At 64.1% G+C, this 20,656-nt stretch overlaps 1 protein-coding gene across 1 annotated transcript; it reads left to right on the forward strand.

The window, feature by feature from the left end:
- Positions 1-3,323: 3,323 nt before the first annotated feature.
- On the forward strand, positions 3,324-19,490 carry EXOC3L2 (exocyst complex component 3 like 2). Its single transcript, XM_034792713.1, has 11 exons — positions 3,324-3,986; positions 6,937-7,558; positions 7,747-7,861; positions 8,251-8,361; positions 9,587-9,687; positions 10,894-11,004; positions 11,490-11,686; positions 12,504-12,532; positions 13,752-14,042; positions 14,718-14,839; positions 18,417-19,490. Exons 1-11 carry the CDS (start codon positions 3,341-3,343, stop codon positions 18,709-18,711), a joined length of 2,640 nt encoding a protein of 879 aa, XP_034648604.1. The 5' UTR covers positions 3,324-3,340; the 3' UTR covers positions 18,712-19,490.
- Positions 19,491-20,656: the final 1,166 nt, after the last annotated feature.

The following is a 20,656-nucleotide window of genomic DNA, read 5'->3' on the forward strand; positions in this document are numbered from 1 at the left end:
TTGGAGGATGGGGCCAAAACAAATCTGATGGGGTTCAAAAAGGACAAGTGCAGAGTCCTGCACTTAGGACGGAAGACTCCCATGCACTGCTACAGGCTGGGGACCGACTGGCTAAGCAGCAGTTCTGCAGAAAAGGACCTGGGGATTACAGTGGACGAGAAGCTGAATATGAGTCAACAGTGCATCCTTGTTGCCAAGAAGGCTAATAGCATATTGGGCTACATTAGTTGTAGCATTGCCAGCCGATCGAGGGAAGTGATCATTCCCCTCTATTCGGCACTAGTGAGGCCACATCTGGAGTATTGTGTCCAGTTTTGGCCCCCACTACAGAAGGGATGTGGACAAATTGGAGAGAGTCCAGCAGAGGGCAACAAAAATGATTAGGGAGCTGAGGCACATGACCTATGAGGAGAGGCTGAGGGAACTGGGGTTATTTAGTCTGCAGAAGAGAAGAGTGAGGGGGGATTTGATAGCAGCCTTCAACTACCTGAAGGGAGGTTCCAAAGAGGATGGAGCTCGGCTGTTCTCAGTGGTGGCAGATGACAGAACAAGGAGTAATGGTCTCAAGTTGCAGTGCAGGAGGTCTAGGTTGGATATTAGTTTTCATTAGGAGGGTGGTGAAGCACTGGAATGGGTTCCCTAAGGAGGTGGTGGAATCTCCATCCGTAGCTTGACAAAGCCCTGGCTGAATCATAGAATATCAGGGTTGGAAGGGACCTCAGGAGGTTCTAGTCCAACCCCCTGCTCAAAGCAGGACCAATCCCCAACTAAATCATCCCAGCCAGGGCTTTGTCAAGCCTGACCTTAAAAACCTCGAAGAAAGGAGAAGAAAGGAGAGCAGTAGAATACGGACCCTGGACTTCAGAAAAGCAGACTTTGACTCCCTCAGGGAACTGATGGGCCGGATCCCCTGGGAGAATAACATGAAGGGGAAAGGAGTCCAGGAGGGCTGGCTGTATTTTAATGAATCCTTATTGAGGTTGCAGGAACAAACCATCCCGATGTGTAGAAAGAATAGTAAATATGGCAGGTTACCGGCTTGGCTTAACAGTGAAATCCTTGCTGATCTTAAACACAAAAAAGAAGCTTACAAGAAGTGGAAGATTGGACAAATGACCAGGGAGGAGAATAAAAATATTGCTCAGGTGTGCAGGAGTGAAATCTTGGAAGGCCAGATCACACTTGGAGTCGCAGCTAGCAAGAGATGTTAAGAGTAACAAGAAGGGTTTCTTCAGGTATGTTAGCAACAAGAAGAAAGTCAAGGAAAGTGTGGGCCCCTTACTGAATGAGGGAGGCAACCTAGTGACCGAGGATGTGGAAAAAGCTAATGTACTCAACCTCTAAGGCTGGGATGATTTAGTGGGTGTTGGAACTGGTTTGAGCAGGGGGTTGGACTAGATGACCTCCTGAGGTTTCTTCCAACCCTGATCTTCTCTGATTCTATGACATGGGGTACAGGGCATGGGAGGGGGTACAGGATACAGTAACTCCTCACTTAGAATCATAGAATATCAGAGTTGGAAGGGACCTCAAGAGGTCATCTAGTCCAACCCCCTGCTCAAAGCAGGACCAATTCCCAGCTAAATCATCCCAGCCAGGGCTTTGTCAAGCCGGGCCTTAAAAACCTCCAAGGAAGGAGACTCCACCACCTCCCTAGGTAACGCATTCCAGTGTTTCACCACCCTCCCAGTGTTTCACCACCCACTTAGTCATCCCAGTTAACATTGTTTCATTGCTGATCAATTAGGGAACAGTCTCGTTTAAAGTTGTGCAATGCTCCCTTCTAAGGTCGTTTGGCAGCTGCCTGCTTTGTTCACTGATTGCAGGAAGAGCAGCCCGTCGCAGCGAGCGGGTGGGGGCTTGGAACCAGGGTGGACCGGCAGCCCTCCTATCAGCTCCCCGCTCCCCTAAGTTCCCTGTGCAGCAGCTGCCCAGCAGGCTAACAATTGCAGCTGTTCCTCCCCCCACTGTCATGTGCTGCTCCTGCCCTCTGCCTTAGACCTGCTCCAGGAGCCTTCTGCTTGCTGTGTGGGGGGAGCGGATGAAGAGGGGGGGGTAATGTCAGGGCAAGCTGATCCATTAACAAGACAGGGTACTTAAAGGGGAAATGCGCATCTCTCTCTCTCACACACATACAGGTGTGTGTCTCTGTCTCTGTCTGCGATGCTCTCTCCCCTCCCTCCATTCCTGCTGCCTTGTAGAGTGTGAGAGTTAACCCTTGAGGGCTCAGCCAATTGCTAGTTCATCATTTAGCAGTAAGGCATTCCCTGGGAAATATCCCACCCTCTGACTCCTCCACCTCAACCAAGCTTCACAATTACCATTGCTGTGTACCGTATTAAATTGTTTGTTTAAAACTTATAGTGTGTATGTGTGTGTGTGTGTGTGTATATATATATATAATGTCTTTTGTCTGGTGAAAAAATTTCCCTGGAACCTAACCCCCCATTTGCATTAATTCTTACGGGGAAATTGGATTCGCTTAACATCATTTCACTTAAAGTTGCATTTTTCGGGAACAGAACTACAATGTTAAGTGAGGAGTTACTGTATGTGTGGTACAGAGTACAGGGCGTGTGATGGGGTACAGGGTATGTACAATACAGGGTATGCGATGGGGTACAGAGCATGTACAATACGGGGTACAGGGCGTGTGATGGAGTACAGGGCATGGGATGGGGTACAGGGTATGTGCAGTACAGGATACAGGGCTTGCGATGGGGTACAGGGTATGTGCGATGGGGTACAAGGTGTGCGATGGGGTACAGGGTACAGGGCGTGGGATGGGGTATAGGGCATGGGATGGGGTACAGGGCATGGGATAGGGTGCAGGGTATGTGCAATAAAGGGTACAGGGTGTGTGATGGGGTACAGGGTATGTACAGGGCATGGGATGGGATACAGGGTATGTACAATACAGGGTACAGGGTGTGTGATGGGGTACAGGATATGTACAATACAGGGTACAGGGCGTGTGATGGGGTACAGGGCGTGCGATGGGGCACAGGGTATGTACAATACAGGGTACAGGGCCTGCGTTGGGGTACAGGGTATGTACAATACAGGGTACAGGGCGTGTGATGGGGTACAGGGTATGTACAGTACAGGGTGTGTGATGGGGTACAGGATATGTACAATACAGGGTACAGGGCCTGCGATGGGGTACAGGATATGTGCGATACAGAGGACAGGGCATGCAATGGCGGTATATGTTGCTAGGCTGCGGTTGGGTGTTCCATGTCCCTAGCTGCTCCTCCTCCCATGGCACCGGGATCCCTGCATCCCGCACTCGGCGCTTGACCCTGTCTCCTGTGTTGCCAGGTCCCGGATAGTGGTGGCCATGCCGGTCCTTAAGAACCCCTACAAACTGAAGATGGCCACGGCCAACAGGGCACCGGGCAGCACCGGGGAGCTGATCCTGGCCCAGGAGAGCAGCACCAACCCCTTCGAGGAGGATCTGGAGGAGAACTCGGGGGACTCTGTCCTGGGGGAGCAGAACCCCTTCCTGGAGGAGGCAGAGGAGGAGGATGGTGGCTTTGAACGTGACCTCGTCAATGGCAGCCTGGACCGGCGCCGGGTGACGCGAGAGAAGCTGGCGGGCCTGTCCCCCTTCCGGCTGGGCAAGGGCAAGAAGGGGGCGGGCAAAGAGAAGGCTCCTGCCGGGGACAAGGGGCCCGACCGGCGCCCCTTCCTGGGCCTCGGGTCCCTGGAGAAGCGGAAGTCGCGGCGCTGCTCCGAGGACTTCCGCCTCCTGCAGCTCTTGAACGGGCGGCGCAGGGAGAGCCAGGGCGGGCCGGAGAGCTCCCCGGCCGAGCGCGAGGGTGTCCCCGACGCCGGGAAGCGAATGAGCTTCCTCAAGCTGGGCCTGGGGGGCCGGGCGCGCCGGGCCTCGCTGGTGGACAAGCCCAGCCCCACCGAGGCCCCGGAGCCGGCGCTTGCCGCCCAGGAGGTGGAGACCGACGCCAAGGCCCAGGAGCCTCTGTCAGGTGAGCCGGCATGCGGCCGTGGGAACCGGGCCCTGGGCTCGCCCTCCGTGTTGCAGCTGGGGGGCCCTGCCACGAGGGGGGGATGTGGGGGAGGGTGTGCCCACATACATCCCGGGGAGGCAGCCTGCCCGACGGAGCCACTGATGGGCCGAGTCATGTCGCCGGGGTGCCCCCTCCCCTGGACTGTGAGGAGCTGTGGGGGAGCCCCTCCTCTCCCTGTCTTGGGCACCGCCTGCCCCCCCACCCCATGAGCCCCTACAGCTACCCCGTCCCAGGACCTCAGCCCACGGGGGAGCCCCTTCCAGCCTTGCTTCTTTCCGTGTTCTTCTCTTCCCCCCCCCCCCCCCCCCCCCCCGTCCCCCCCTTGGGTGACAGGTCGGTCCCGCTTCCTGGCCGGCCCCAGTGCTGAGAGGAGCTGCTGTGGTGAGGGCCAGTCGCAGGGCATCCTGCTTGCAGAGTGGGACCCTGGTGCCGACCGTGACATGCTCCCAGCCGAGATGTGTGTGGGTTCTAGTCCTGGGTCTGAGAGGGGGTCTAGTGGTTAGAGCAGGGGGCTGGAAGCTCGGACTCCTGGGTTCTATCCCCAGCTCTGGGAGGGGAACGGGGTCTAGTGGTTAGATCGGGTGAGAGTGGGGAGGGGAGTGGGGTCTAATGGTTAGAGCAAGGGACTGGGAGCCAGAACTCCTGGGTTCTATCCCCAGAGCTGGGAGGGGAGCAGGGTCTAGTGGTTAGAGCAGGGGGGCTGGGAGCCAGGGCTCCTGGGTTCTATCCCTGGCTCTTGTGTATGTCCATTTGCCTCTCTGCCTCAGTTTCCCCATCTGCACAGTGGGTTCTCCCTACAGCTGGGCTTGGTGTAGGGCATCACTCTGCATGGGGTGAGCCCCGTCTCTGGGAGTGGGGTTCCTGGACAGGGCAGCCCTGCTGTTGCTAATGGTTCTTGGCAAAACCCCTAAAACCACAGAGGTGCTGTGAGTGACACAGGACGCAGCTGCATGGGATGGGTCCGGCAATGCCCTGGCTGGTGCCTGACCTGGGGCTCCGCGGGGGGGAGCCAACAATGAGGGGGGGCCAAATGGGAAGATAACACGGCACCAGGGCCTGGAACAGCCAGTTCTGAGCAGATCCCTTATCATTCCATGGAGCCGCCCTGTCTGGCCCCCGGCCCCAAAGAGGCCCCATTGTCCCACCCCAGGGCACCAAACCCAGTGGACGGAGAGCAAACACCCACCAATTAAGGATCCTTTGAGGTGCAAATACATTCCCCCCCATGTTTCTGTTTTAAAGCCAGCTGGTTCCTGACTGGAGATCCAGTGACCATGAGGCCCGCACCTGGGAGGCGCTGGGACGCGCTGAGGAGGGAGGGGTAGGGACCGATACAGATGCAGCGGGTCAGGTCTCTACCTGGGGGGCTGAGGGGGGACGGCATTCTGAGGCTCCCCCTCCAAAAACCCTTGGAAAATTCAGAGTCAGTTGCTATGGATAATCTGAGCTGGGCGTAGGAACCCTGCCTTTGGTGCCCATGCCGAGGCCCGCTTTGCCCCCTGGCGTCTGTGCCTCTCGGTCTCCCTGGGCCACGTTCCCAGCTGCCCTCTGCAGGGCTGGACGTGGGATGTTTCCGTCCCAATGCCAGCGGAGCTTCCCCGGCACGGTGCTGGGAGGGGGCGCGGAGCGAAGTCCTGTTGTGCCCCCGGAGCGGGCGTCCCGCAGAGCTCAGCGTGTGCCGATCCATGGAAGGAGCTGTCCCGCTGGGGGCGAGGTTTGATGGGCGCAGGAGCTGGCCTGGTGGGGAGCCGGTGAATCAGACATGTGTCCGGAGCAGGCGGGCTGTGGGGGAAGCAGGAGATGACCCCGGTGTTCTGCTTTGCCAGGGCCACATGGTGCTCGGTGCCCCTTTCCCTGCTCGGAAGGTCCTGCCACAGGGCGAAGGCAGATGGGGGTGTCACTTGCAGGTCATAGAAGGGAGTCAGAGGTCACCTGAGAGCACCCGCTGCCCCCCCCATGCCCAGATAAAGACTCTCCGCTGGGCGAGCACCCCTCCCTGGCAGGGGAGGAGAAGGGGGGGCACTGTCTGCTCCCCCCCGCAGGCCCAGCACCCCATGTCACCAGCCTGGCTGGCCGTGGGTCCCAAGGCCTGGGCAGCGCTGTGCGCCCAGGTGTGGGGCCATGTACTGTGCTCCTCACCCCAACCAGGGGCCATGCTGTGGGCTGTGCCTCCCCCAACACTGTGCCAGGTGCTGTTCCCCAGGGCGAGGTGGCTGGACACCATGAGGGCACAGTGGCCGGCCCCTGGGTGGGTTGGGGCTGGGCGCGGCTCGGGGCGGCTCACGGCCACGCTTAGGACCGTCCCCTGTCCAGCCCAGCCCAGCCCAGCTAAGCGTCTGGGGAGGCCAGCAGGTGCTGTTCTGCTGCCGGCCTCCCCGGACGCTGATCCAGCAGCCGGCGGGCTCCGGCAGACGGAGTGTCCTGCCCCACTGGGCAGCGCAGAGGTGGGCACTTCCCAGCCAGCGTGGGGCAGGGACACTCTGTCCCCCATATGTGCCCCTGCCAGCCGGGCATAGTTGTACCTGCCCCCCTGGGCTGGGGTCACTGGCTGCTGGCTCTTCAGCTGACCTGGAGGGCAGAAGGCAGCCCTGGCAGGGGCAGGGGGGCGGCAGGGGGCATGTCCGGCTCCCACCCAGAGTCCAGGTTCTCCAGAAGGGCTGGGGCCAACGTAAAGCCAAGCGGGGGTTCTGCGTCCCGGCTCTGCTTCCCCTCGGTTAGAGTTTGTGCTGGGGAAGTGGCCAGAGCCGGAGTGTGTGTGGGGTTAGCGCTCCTGACCCACGGCCCTTCTGTGTCCCGCACCCAGCTCTGCCGGTGCCCCTCACTCCTGACCCGCAGCCCCCTGCCAGCCCAGCCCTGGGCTCCCCTTCCCCCGGGGTCCGCGCTGACCTCTCTGCTCCGCTGCCCGCAGTGTTGGAGATTCTGAACCTGATCCAGCAGCGGGACCTGCTGGCGGCCGACAAGCACATCATCGAGCTGGAGGTGGAGTGCGGGCGGGAGGGCCCCTCGAGCGGCGAGGCCGGGGCCGGCAGCCGCAAGGCCAAGGACGTGACGCTGCTGTACGAGGCCCTGCTCCAGCAGCTGTGGGCTATGCTGGCCGAGGCCCTGGCGGCCCGAGGCACCTACCCGGCCCTGGAGCTAATGGTGCAGGTGATCGAGCAGGAGGAGGCCGCGGACCGGCGGTGGCTGGAGGCGCAGGGGGGCGGCGCGGGGCCCCGGCCCCGGGCCATGCGCCGCAGGTGGGCCGAGGCGGTGAAGCGGGCGGTGGGCGAGCGGCTGGGCCAGTGCACGGAGGACAGTGGCGGCCCCCTGGCGGGGCACGTGGAGCGCCTGACCCGCTGCTTGGTGGAGGACCTCAGCGCTGTCAGGACCCACCTGCTGCCGGCGTATCCCCCCGAGTACCAGGCCCTGGACGTCTATGCCCGCAGCTACCATGAGGGGCTGGCCCAGCTGCTGGGCAGCATCGCCCAGAGGAACCTGTCCATCGCCGAGCTCTACTTTCTCCTGGACTGGCACAGCAACACCTACCCCAGGTGAGGGGCGGGGCTGGCTTCTGGAGCCGGGGGCGGGCGGGGGGGGCAGGGACGGGCTGGTATGTGGGTGGGGGTGAGGGGCAGGGCTGGTACCTGGCACTGGGGCCCTGTGAGCTGGCACTGGGAAGGGGGCCATGCAGGGAGGGTGCGGGGGGCGGCCCTGCTCTCATGGCTGTCTCTGCCCCCAGGGAGGTGCTGGGGCGGCTGGACATCGCCCCACTGCTCAGTGCCCACGAGCTAGAGCCCCTGCTGCCCCCCGAGACCCGGCGCCGCTTGGAGGAGGCCTGCGTTGCGGCAGTGAAGGTAACAGCGGGGCCTGGTGCCCACCCCCCACGGCGCCTCCTCCCTCCACTCTGCCTCCCCATGGCAGCCTCAGACTCCTCCCCTGCCCCTTGCGGCGCCACCCTGCTCCTGCCCCACTCCCTCCCCATGGTACCTCCCCACCCCCTTCTCTTCCCCTGGGTGCCTCTGCGCTGGGAGTGGGTGATTTCCCCCCCAATAGTCCAGGGGGTTGCAGGTGTCAGTCCTTTAATAAGTAGGTGGGGGGAGCTGGTCGGGGGCGGGAGGATTTACAGTCCGGCCGAGCTGCAGGGCCTGGCTGGGAGCCGGGCAGCCGGACACCAGGCCATAGGGCGAGAGGTGCTAGGGCAGCCCATCCCCCCACCGGTGACATCTTCTCTGTTTCCACCTAGACCAAGATCGTGGCAGACATGAGCCGGGAGCTGCGGGAGGAGGAGCAGCGCTGGGCCCAGGAGCCTGGACGGGACCACAGCCAGCTGGAGCTGTCCAGCCGGGTGATCTCTGTGCGTCCAGGGCCAGGCCGCTCACCGCTACCCGTCTGCACTGGGCCCCCCACCCCCTTCCAACCGTGCTTGGCCCCCGGGCCCCCCACTCCTCCTCTGGCCGTGCTTGGCCCCCAGGCTCCCCGGGACCCTTCCCTGCCATGCCTGGCCCCCGGGCTCCCCACTCCCCCTCCCCCTGTGCCAGGCCTTCCCTGCCACACACAAACCCTCTCTCCCCCCCATGCAGTCAGCTGTTCACCCTCCAGGCGCTAGTGGCCTCAGCCTCTCGTGCTGGCTGAGCGGGGCCAGGAGTCGCCCGTTGGGCCCACGGGTGCTAGGGCAGAGGGCAGCCCCTGGCCCAGCCGAGCCGGCCTGGGGCTTGATCCAGGCTCCTCCTCTCCCCCCTTCCCTGGCGGCCAGGTCCAGCCTTCCCCTCCCTCCCCCCCCCCGTCCCATTCCCCAAGCCGCAGCCTGGCTCTCCCAGCTCCCCATGGACCCTGGGTGTGGGGTGGGCCCATGTGCCCATCCCCCTAGAGCCAGGGCAGGGCTATAGGCTTATCCCCGGGCTCGCCCATCCTGGATCCCAACCCCTGCCAAGACACGGCTGCCCCGGGGAGACACCTGCCCCCTACTGGCTGCCCCAGGGCTCTTCGCTTGCTGGCCCCTCTGTGGGTTCCCGGCCTTGGGGATGCCATCAGGGGCCCATGCTGATTAGCTGCGGCTCCCACTGGCAGAGGGCACAGGCGGGCTCTGCCTGTCTCTCCCTGCCCTCTCCGGGCTCTAGGGGCTGCAGGGGAAAGCTGCCAACAACAGACGGGGCCCCGGGGCAGGTCCCCTGGGCCAGAGAGTCAGTCCTCTGCCCCCGCGAGCTCTGCAGTGGGCCTGTGCGGGGCTCCCCTCTGCCAGCCAGCCAGCACCACCCCCCAGGCTGCCCACTGGCCAGCCCCCCTCAGTGCCGTGCCCCGCGGGAGCAGACAGCTGCTGAGCTAGGCCTGGCCTGGGCTGGGTACTGGGGGCATGGCTGGACCTGCCCTGGGCTGGCAGCTCGCAGCCCCTCCCCAGGCGGTGCTGGGTGCAGCCGATGGTGCCCGGGGCTTGGGCAGGGCCTGCTGGGGCCTCCCTTTTGTTGCTGTTGGGGTGAGTCAGTCGTGCCCGCCGGAGGTTTGGGGGCCCCCAGTCCGTGCATCCGGCGGCAGGAGGCTCCCCGCTCCCCCAGCAACTCAGTGGCCTGCTCCTCTCCCTGCAGGTGCTGAAGGCCCATGTGGACAAGGCCCCCCGGATCACGCCGGAGTTCGGGGAGCAGATAGTGCTCTGCTGTCTGACTGGTCTGGCCGAGTTCCTGCAGAGGTACGCCGGGAGGGGAGATGGCGGGAGGCTACACCGGGGCCCTGTTCTGGGGGGGTCACGTGGGACTCATGGGGGGGGGGGAGAGCAGGTGGAAGGGCTTCCCGGTGGGGGGGAATCGGGGTGGGTTCCTAGCCGCCACCACCACCCTGGCTCCCAGCCACACACACACACACTCAGCGCGGCCAGCCCCGCCCCCGGGCTGGGAGACCCATGGGCTGTGCGGAGCGATGGGCCCTGTTACAAATACTGTGTGAATTGCCAGTCGGTCAGAGGGTCCCTAGGTCCTGGCCCCAGCATCAGGCGCTGCAGGGCTCAAACCCAGGAGCTGTCTCTTGGCGAGAGCCCGGGGCGCGGGACGCAGCAAAGCCTGGGGGACTTTCACTGGACTCGGCGAAGAAGCCAGGAGGGCTTCAAGCCACGTGACCCGGTCAAAGCCCCCAGCCCAGCCCGCAGCACTAGCCCTGGGCCGAAGCGCTTCCTGGGGGCCCTGGCGGTGACAGGCAGCAGCCGGCCCTGTCTCTGGCGTGCCGATGGCTCTGATGGGCCCAGCCGGGTTGCAGGGTCAGATGGGGGCTACCCAGCTGATGACTGAAGACCCCGCTCCGCATGGTGGTTTCCCGTTAGCGATAGGCTAGTGCTCAAATCCAGCGTAGGAGGGAGGTGCCCTTCTCCTGCAGGGTAACAGATTCATCCGTGTCCAGGCCCGTTTAGCTCAGCCCTGGCACGCCCTGCTCGGCCCATGGACGGTCGTTACTCCCCTGTCCCTGCGGTGGTGCCGTCTCCCACTGAGGTTCCCCAACCCTCGGGGGAGCCGTCAGGCCGTCTGTCCAGCCCCCTGCCAAGGCTAGCATCTCCCAGGCCTGCAGATTTCCTGCCTTAGGGCTGAAGACAAGGAAGGCCAAGCCAGCCCCGTGGGCTCCAGCCCTCGGCTCAGGTTTCTCTCCCCTCCCCATGCTGGGCGGGGTTTGGTCTGGGGGAGGAGGGGGCCTAGGAGGTGACAGCTGAGCGGAGGAGGGGGGTGCGGGTCCCTCCCCTGGGGTCGGTCAGAGAGAGCACTGTGGGACATGTGCCTGGAGGTACAAGGATGCCCTTCCTGGGCAGGGAGGGGTAGGGATCCCCCCCAGGGCTGTCCCTGGTATAGGGGGTGGGGATCCCCCCAGAGCCTCAGGACACCCCTTCAGCACGTGCCATCTCTCCCTTTTGCAGCTTTCAGAGCAAGGTGGAGCAGTTCCACGAGGGGCCCGGCAAGAGCGGCCCCCCCACCGACAGCTATGTGGGCAGGACCATCGCGCTCGTCAACTGCTGCCCCCCCTTCAGGTGCAGGGCCCCCATACCTTTTGCCTGCCCAGGGCTGGGGGGTGGCAGACCTGGGTGCTGGGGTGAGCCGGCCCATCCCCCTGCCTGGGTCCAGGGGCCTACAGAGCCTGTAGCAGGCACCCTGCATCCCCCGGTGTGGCTGTGCCTGCCCCCAAGCCCTGCATTAGGTCCCTTGTGGCCAAGTTCCTCCCCCCCCCCCCCCCCCCCCCCCCCCCGGGGGCCCCCCCCTCGTCCCCCCCCCCCCCCCCGGCTCCCCACTGGGCTCCCTCCCTAGTCATGCCCCCAAGGACCCCTGCTGGACTCCCCTGAGGTCTCCCTGCTGGGCTAGGCTCTCTGCCCCACAGCCATACCCAAGGCCCCCTGGCTGGAGAGCATGGCAAGATCTGGGCCCCTGCCAGGGTGATGGGGGCCTGGGGCCCATGCCTGGAGGGGGCGTTGCTGCAGGGCATTGTGGGCTGGCTTGCTGACAGGTGCCACTTCCCCAGGGAATACGTGGAGCAGCTGGCGCAGTCTGGCCACTCGGAGAGCGAAGCCCCCCAGCGCCAGGCCAGCGCCGCCCTGGACAAGGTGACCCGGCTCTGCAACCATGTCCTGGCCCAGCAACTCTTCGAGGAGCTCCGGGTACGTGGGGGCAGGCCAGGGCACTCCTGGGACACGGCCTGGGTCTGTCTGAGGGGGGAAGGTTGGTCTGTCTGAGGACCCAGTGTTCAGATAGATCAGGGGTTCTCAAACTGGGGGTCGGGACCCCTCAGGGGAGTCATGAGGTTATTACATGGGGGATCGCGAACAGTCAACCTCCACCCCAAACCCTGCTTGCCTCCAGCATTTATAATGGTGTTAAATTAAACACACTTTTTTATATATTTATTAGGGGGGTCACACTCAGAGACTTGCTGGGTGAAAGGGATCGCCAGTAAAAAAAGTTTGAGACCCACTGAGATAGATCATGAGAGAGTCAATATCCTGCCCCTCTATCAATCCGTATACACCCACACCTGGCAGACTGTGTGCGGGGCTGGTCGCCCCAGCTCTAACCCAAGAGGTTAGAATTGGGAAAGGCGCAGAGACGAGGGTGGAGCAGAGATTAAAAGACGGGGACTGTTCAGCTTGGAAAAGAGATGACTAAGGGGGATATGACAGAGGTCTGTAAAATCGTGCCTGGTCTGGAGAAAGTGACTAGGGAAGTATTATTTACCCATTCACATCATACAAGAACCGGGAAATTAATAGGCAGCAACAAACAGAAGGAAGTAATTCTTCGCACAACGCAGTGAACCTGTGGAACTCCTTGCCAGGGGATGTTGTGAAGGCCAAAACTATAACTGGGTTAAAAAAGCTCCTGGAGGACCGGTCCATCAATAGTTATTAGCCAAGATGGGCAGGGACCCAGCCCCATGCTCTGGATGTGGGTGTCCCTCGCCTCTGACTGCCAGAAGCTGGAACTGGACAACGGGATGGATCACTCGATAATTCCCCTGCTCTGTTCGTTCCCTCTGAAGCGTCTGGCATCAGCAACTGTCAGAGCCAGGTGTGATGGAGTCCCCAGGCGATGCTCTGGAACTGCTCCCCACAAAGCCAGTCAGGACTCGGGGAGCCTCCTTTCTCAGAGCAGACTGTTTTCAGGGCAAGAAGCTCACACGGCTTCACCTTTCTGGGTCTGATCTTGGAGCATTCAGCATATGCCCCTCCGTGCGCTTCCCACAGCGAGTCCGCCCAGGCGGGGTCCTGGGGAAGCCAGAGGGTCCTGCACCCCCACTTCGCAGTCAGACGTGGCTTTTAGCCAGCCAGTAAAACAGAGGTTTATTAGATGACAGGAACACAGTCTAAAACAGAACTTGTAGGTACAGTGAACGGGGCCCCTCAGCCGGGTCCATTCTGGGGCCCAGCGAGCCAGACAACCCCGTCTGCCCTCACTTCCCATCCCCAGCCAGCTCCAAACTGAAACTCTCCAGCCCCTCCTCTCTGGCCTTTGTCTCTTTCCCGGGCCAGGAGGTCACCTAAGGGGTGAAAGTAACTTACAGGACTTACGGGTATGGCCAGAGTCCTGAGGGGGGCGTGGCCTCCACTGGAAGAGGCGGGGCCTCTCAAGATTTAAAGGCCCTGGGGCACCAGCTGTGGCTGGGAGCCCCAGGGCCTTTAAATCACCCCGGATCTCCCAGCTACAGAGGTGGCTGGGAGCCCCCAGGGCTCAGGGGCAATTTAAAGGGCTCGGGGCTCCCTGCAGCGGCGGGAGCTGCGGGCAGGATTTAAAGGGCTCGGAGCGCCCCGCCCGGTGCAATCTGGCACGGTGTACTGGCTTTTGCTGGTACGCCAGACCGGACCGGCTTACTTTCACCTCTGGGTCACCTGATCTCTTTGTTCACCTTTAGCTATCCCCTTGCAGGGGGGAAGGACCCCGGCCATTTGTTGCCAGGAGACAGAGTGTCGGCCATTATGCACACTGGCCTTTATCCCACCACCTAGAGACTTAAGAACTGCATAGGGGAAACTGAGGCACCCATACAGTATTCAGAGGAAACATTAAGAATAGTCCCACTTCGTCACACATGGTCCTGGCCCCTCCTTCCAGGACCTCCCAGTTGCTGAGCTGGACGCTCTGGGACCTGCACCAGTGGGACAACGTCCAGGGGAGGCGTCTCCCGGAGATTCTGCAGCTGAAGGCCCTGGGGACAGGGAATAGCCGCGGCGCAGTGCTCTCCGGCCACGCCCCTGATCCGCCCCCCGTGGGTCCTGAGGGCGGGGAATAGCCACAGTGCAGTGCGCAGCAGCATTCCTGGGGGCTCCCCCCGCCCTGGTGGCCCAGCTGGGGGGAGCAGAGCCCCCCCGCGGAGTCCACCCCTCCCCTGCAGGTTGCCCGGCTGAACCTGCCCTGTGGCCCGCAGGTGCTGGTGAACAAAGTGCACCGGTGGGTGCTGCTCCAGTACGTCCGGCCCCTGCTGCAGGTCCGGCTTGTCTGCAGCTCGAACAAGATGAGAGGCAAGGTGGCGGCCCGGCTGGAGGACGAAGGCCGCCAGCTGCAGGAGCTCTTCGGCCAGCTGGTGAGCCGGGGCGAGGCTGGGAGGGTGCGGGGGGCCCGCTGCACAGTGGGGCAGGGCGGGCTGCCCTGTGAGGACCCCCCACCCCCGGGGATGAATCTCCAGTATTGCTCAGCTGGGGCGGTGGATTGGGAGAGGGGACGGGGTCTGAGCTGCAGGCTGCCCAGAGGGGGGTTCCTGGTGGAGGGCAGAGCCTGGCAGTGCCAGCCGGCCCAGCTTGGGGTAAAACGGTGAGGGTGGAGCCGGGATTCCCAGCACGTCCTGTTGCCCTGTGTCAGGACTGTGCCGGGATCGGGGCACCGGACGCTGCGCAGACACCGAGCCCTGCCCGCTGGAGTTCCCTGTGTGAACAGACGCGGGGTGGAAGAGGAAACTGAGGCATGGCGCAGGGCAGTGATGGGGCTCGGTTCCCCCAGCGGGGGGTGACGGAGCCGGGACTAGCACCAGCCTCCAGCCCTGCCTGCTGGGCCGTGCCGCCCTGGGTGTTGTGCAGCCGCTTGACTGAGCCCCATTGCTGGGGTTCTCCTGGGGGACCGGGGGGGAGAAGGGGGGGGCTGAGCTCCAGCTGGCTTGTCCCCTCAGTCTCGCTGCTGGCGCCAGCCCCTGAGTGGCATGGTTGGGGGTGTGTGGGGGGGTCTCCTTAGCCCCTGCCCTGTCCTGACTGCCCCCTGCCCACAGAACTCGACCTCGTCCTGGCTGAATGAAGTGGTGCCTCACCTGGCCGAGATCCTGCGGCTGGAGGACACTCCTTCCATCCAGATGGAGGTGGGGATGCTGGTGCGGGACTTCCCTGATGTCCGGTGAGTGGGGGGCACCATGGGACCTGTGCACAGTCCCTAACCTATACCTCCCCTGGCAGGGTCCCCCAAATCCTCTCTCCGGGGGACCCCCCCAAGTGTCACTCCATCATCGGCCCACGGGGGGCTGGTGGGTGGAAACGGGTCCATCCTTTGAAGCGTCGGTGAGGGGGCCAGCACCTTGGCGCCCCCGCTGGACTCCTGCTGCCAGGACACTGGGGGCCGTGCTGCTGTCTGGCCCCCCCCCACCTCGGCAGGGTTGCGGTGGGTGGTCGGATGGGAGATCTGCGCTCTCGAGGCTGTTAAAGGTCTCGGCTGCATTTCAGCTTAGCTAATGAATCTCCCTCCATTCCTGCGCTCCCCCTGGGGCGTGTTAAACAGCTGCCGGGGCTGCAGTGCTGGGGGGATCCTTCTGGGGTTACAGCTGCGCTGCCCTCTCCGCTCCCCCTCTCGCTCCTTGTGCCCCGGCTGAGTGTCACAGAGCCAGGCGAGCTGAGGGCCAGGCGGAGCCCTGAGCTCTGTGGCTGCCTTGCGCTTGTCACGGGGGAGGGAGGGCTCCGGGCTGGTTTGAGCTGTGGCAGCCACGTGGCCCCAGGCAAGGCCCCAGGGGAGCCAGATGAGTACTGCCACTGGAGAGGGACTCTGGGGGTGCTGGGGAGGGGCCACCCATCACTTGAATGCACTTTGCCCTGGGGCAGGACTGGTGGCTCCCAGCTCCCCTGAGTCCTCATGAACCCTGAGCCCCCCCGCTGGGACCTCTGCTGTAGTGGGAGCTGGGCCATGCTCTGCCAGACAGCAGGTGGGTTCAGAGCAGCATGCAACTCCTGTATCTGGTGCTCTTAGGGACAGTGAGCTCCTATAATGCACCTAGCCAGGGGTGTGATGCAGGTCCACGGTTCTTCCCCCTCCCGCGGTGGGGGTTGGCTCCTGGCCCTGAAATCAGGCAGATCTGGGGAAGGTCGGGCCCAGCGTGTGACCGCACGCCTCCTGTGGCAGAGAGTTCCACAGGTCACCCCAGCTGAGCCAGAAGATTGACAGGGACAGATGGCTCCAGGGCGGACACGGGCGTGAACTCGCCGTTGTGACCAGCCGGGAAAAGGGCAAATGGTTTTGCCACCACAGCTGGGGCCTCTGCTTGAGAAAGGGGCAAATGTTCCACATGCCCCCCAGGGAGATGCCCTCTGGGGCGACTCCCCCCCCCCCGCCAGCTGCTTCCCACGCGCCAGCGGAGCTGACTGCTGCAGCCCCCTGCAGGGATCTCCGGCTGCTTGGCCCCACAGGGGTCGGATTCTGGCCCTGGAGGCTGTTGGGTTTTACCCTGACGCACACACCCTCTCCAGCAGGGGGCAGCAGTGACACACACTGGCAGCACGGCGGGTGCAGGTGGTGCTGACGTGCCAATGCCCTGCTCAGCCAGCCCTCCCCCTGGCACCAGGCTCAGGCAGGCCCGGCCTTTGGCAATCTGCTTCCCAGGGGCCCCAGCTGGCCTCCCTGCCGTGCTCCAGGGACTCTGCCTGCTGCCCTGGGTCGCTGCTCCCACCATGTAGGGAAGGCTAGGGGATACCCCATGTGGCACACGCTGGTGCCAAGGAGCAGGGCACCGGTGAATTGGCCTTGGTGTGCTCCGAGGACCGAGAGGAGCAGGCCTGATGGGGTGGGGACAAGTCCCTGCCTGGCACAGAGGAGCAGCATGGACCTGCACAGGCCCCAGCGTGCCGGGTGCCGCATGGGTGCGAAACCAGGGACAGTCCCAGCCGCAGAGCGCTCGCCGGCCGGGAGCCAGGTCTTGATCCGGAGCAGCGGCACCCGCAGCACGTCCTTGCCAGCTCCCCGGCTGATCCCAGCCGCTGCCAGAACGCGACCCCCCCAGCGCGGCGGTGTGGCCAGAATTAGGAGGCTGATCTAGGCGTGGGACACCTCCCCTTGCTCCACGCTTCCAGCAGCGCTTTCCTGGAACCCGGAGTCACAAGCCGCTTCCCAGGACCAGGGGAGATAAAAATGCCCCCGTCCGCGGCATTGCCCGGCGCTGGGCTCTGCCGCGGCCGCCTGCGTCACTCTTGGGGCGAAGGGGGGTTATCGTGCTCCTGGCGCAGCTCCTCTTTCCATCTTCCGCTGATTGCATCCGGGCACAGGGCTGGGAGGCGACAGATAGCCTGCGAAGCGTGGCTGCGAGCCGTTTCCTGCAGCCGGCCAGGGCGGGGCGGCGAGCAGGGGTGGCTGAAGACGGGGCTGGAGGAGAAAAACAAGCGGCTGGGCTCAGACAGGAAGGGGCCCGGGAGTGACTTCCCCTGGCTGCCATCGTGGGGCAGTTCGCAGTTGTGGAGACCCATGGAAAGGGGCCAGGGGTGGAGGGCTGCTCCGGAAGAGACCTTCAGTGTGTGTGTGTGGGGGCAGACATGTATAACCCCCCACCCCCATGCCACCCACCCTGCCCTCCACCCCATCCCCTCCCAGCACCACACAACGCCCCCCACCCGCTGGCCTGGCATTGCCAGGGGCTGGACTGCGCTGCCCTGGGAATGCATCTGGGACACCTGCCTCTGGAGAGATCCCCCTAAGCCAGCCCCCTGCCAGCCGGCTCCGTCTTCCCAGCAGCGGGATTCACAGGTCGCGGCCCCCCGGGGCTCAGCACCGTGGCGGAAGCCCCCCAAGGAAGGAAGTGTTGAGCTGGCGGCTGCCCCGGGCTCTGGGACAGGCGCTGGCTCACGGCAGGGCCCCGGGGCAGTTGTGGGAGCCAGAGCTGACCCCAGCGGGGCTGTCCCCCAGAACCAGCTCCGGGCCGGGCACCAGCAGGCGCACCAAGCTGCCTCTTCCCCCCCCGCCCCCCCCGCCGCAGCCTACAGGAGCTGCCCGGGAGCAACGTGTGCCTGGAGGGGAGGCCGGGACCTTGCTGATTACACGGGCGCTCTGCCAACATCCTGAAAATGCCGGCAGGAGCTTTAAATAAACTCCTGCCCTGCAGTGCGGCCAGCCGCCCTCGCACAGCGTGTGTGTGTGCGGGGAGGGTCCCGGTGGGCACCGGGCTGACACCGCCAGGTGGCGCTGATGGGGACGGGACCCGGTGGGCACCAGGCTACACCGCCAGGGGGTGCTGATGGGGGGACCTTGTTGGCACCAGGCTGACACTGCTAGGGAGGTGACTCCATTTATTTCTGGTGAATGCCTCCCCCCCGCTCTGTGGCTCCCCTCAGTCAGGGCCTCTGCCCAGGTGCGGCCCGGTTGCCAAGGGAGGGGTGCTCCCCTCACTGCCCCATGGCAGAAGGCAGCTGCATCCCCAGCCCCACTCACATTGGGTCCTTCCCTGAACCCTTGGCTGGGCTATGGGGGGACTGGGCCCCCTTGTGGCCTGTCTAAGGAGTTGCCCCCTCTCTGGGCTGGGGCAAGAGCTTGTTCCCAGGTTTCCGCAGGGAGCTGGCCTGGCGTCTCCCATCTCCGGCTCTCTGGGCGGTGCCCTGGCTGCAGGCTCTGCCCCGTAGCCGTGTGCCCACTGGCGTGGGTGGATACGGCAATGGCCCCAGTGGCGTGGCTCTGCCCGGTGCCGTGGGGGGCTGTTCTGAGCACCCTCTCCTTGTCTTGGCAGGAAGAAGCATGTGGCGGCCCTGCTGGACGTGCGGGGCCTGCGGGGTCAGACGCAGCGCCAGGAGATCTTGGCTGTGGTGAAAGACCTGGAGCTGAGCAAGGGCGAGGTTCCAGAGTGCCGGGAGCGGACCTTCTTCTCAGAGATCCCCGCCGCCCGTGAGGTGCGCTGCTTCAGTGGGGCCCTGCCACACCTGCCGCCCGCCTGCCTGGGCTGGCTGCGCTGGGGATGCCTGGGTCCCGCGCCTGATACATGCCAGCCCCAGCCCAGCGAGCATGAGGCGGACATCCAGGTGTGAGCCGAGCCAGGACCCAGCCCCTGAGCCGCGCCAGGCCCGGCGCCTTGCGCCAGGGAGCAGCTTCCTGTATCCTGCTGGCCCCAGGCCATGTCACCCAGTCTGCACCCAAAGACCCGGTCCTGACAGCCGGGTGGGTGAGGCCGGGACACAGGCAACCAGCCTTGCTGCCTGTGAGCCCCCCTCAGGCCCCAGCGCTTCGGTCCTGAACTCACACTGGTGCACAGCGCTGCCCCCGAGCAGGGGGTTTCGGATGTTCATTTATGGCAGCCCTCCCCAGAGATGCACTTGGGCCCTTCGCATGGGGCTGCAGCTGCTGGGGCAAGGCCAGGCCTGTGGGTGGGACATGCTGGGGGGGTGTTTGACCCTTTGTGCCCGCTGGCCATGCCACCTCCCACTGGGGCTGGTAGCCCTTCTGCCCTGCTCCCCTCCGGCTGCCCCACCTCCCAGTGCCCACCCGTGGGGTAACACCATACCCCCCAGGGCCCCTCCTGGCTGTGACTTGCCAGCCCCCCAGAGGATCCAGCCACTACTGACCCCCTGAGCAGCAGCTGCAACTGGGTCCGTGCCAGAACACTGGGCGCTGGAGCCAGGTGTGGTGCCCACCCCCACGCCCCCACAGCATAGGCCCAGGGCAGGAAGGGTCTCATTTCACCCAGTGGGGGCCCTCTGCATAGCCCCCCCTCCCCAGGCTGCCCAGTCGTGGGGTGGGGTCTGGCTCACCCAGGGCTCGAGTTCAGTCTGTAACTGTATGATAAGGAATAAACGTTAATTTAAAGGCTGCTCTCGGGTGTGTGGGGCCGTCTGCACCGATCGGGGCCTTGCCCAGACGGGCGCCCCAGGGGCTGCTGGTGGGGTGGCTGGGCTGAGCGGGGAGGGAGGGGGTCTTTCCCTCCCCACTTCCCAAGTACTGACCCCTTTGGGGCGGCTCATTCTCCAGGCCAAGGCATGGCACAAAAGTTGGCCATGGAGCCGGGGCTGGTGCTAGGGCAGCGGGTTCCCTGCCGGTGCCTTGGACAGTGCCTGGCACAGGTGGGTCTGTATCTCCCACATGGTCCCTGCCCGGCCCCAGCTCACACGCACCGTGTGACCCTTTGTCCCAGCCTTGCCCTGCCGGAACCGCTCCACCATGCGGCACATCCTGGCCAAGTTGGCTGTGTTTTCCAGGAACAACCCGTCCCTGGCCATACCGGCAGCAGGGCAGGGGGCTCGGTTCTTCCCACCGCCCGGGGGCAACATCGATCTGCCCCCCCCCCACCGAGGGGGAATCTGGGACAAGGTGCCCCCTCCCACACCCTGCAGGGCTCCCCTGCCCCAGCTCCCCCCAACCCCTGGCTCACTCCAGGGAAGCCGGTGGAGTCCAGCCGGGGCTTGGAGGAAGGAAATTCCTGCGTGTGAGGGGAGCAAAGCTGGGAAAGTCATCAGGCCGCTGCTGCCAGCCCTGCCTGGCGGGGGCCCGCGGTGTTTCCCACACGCCTGGGACCTGGGGGGCTGGGGCCAATCGGGGAAGGGGACAACAGCGCTCTTACTACCTGGTCTTTGCCAGTGTCCAAGGGGGGTAGGGCTCTGGGGAGCCCCAGAGGGAGGGGGCAACGGCAGGGCCCTAGGGCAGGCCCAGGCATGGGGAGCCCCCAGCAGGAGGGGGGGGCCGCAGGGCGCAGGACCTAGGACAGGCTTGGGAGAGGGGCCCCTGAGGTCCAGGTGTGGGGGAGGGGTGACAGGCCAGGGCTTGTCATTCTCAGTCACCCCCCAGGCCGCTCCCATCGCCCCACGGCCAGGGCCTCAGACCAACCCCATGGCCTCTGCTGAGCCCCCCCCAGCTCTGCCGGTGCCTCTCAATTCTGACCCACAGCCCCCTGCTGCTCCCAGCCTCCCCTCCCCCAGCTCTGCTGGTGCCCCTCATTCCTGACCCGCAGCCTGCTGCCAGCCCAGCCTTGGGCTCCCCCCC

Source organism: Trachemys scripta, chromosome 16, assembly GCF_013100865.1.
Source record: "Trachemys scripta elegans isolate TJP31775 chromosome 16, CAS_Tse_1.0, whole genome shotgun sequence".
Classification (NCBI taxonomy): Eukaryota; Metazoa; Chordata; order Testudines; family Emydidae; genus Trachemys; species Trachemys scripta.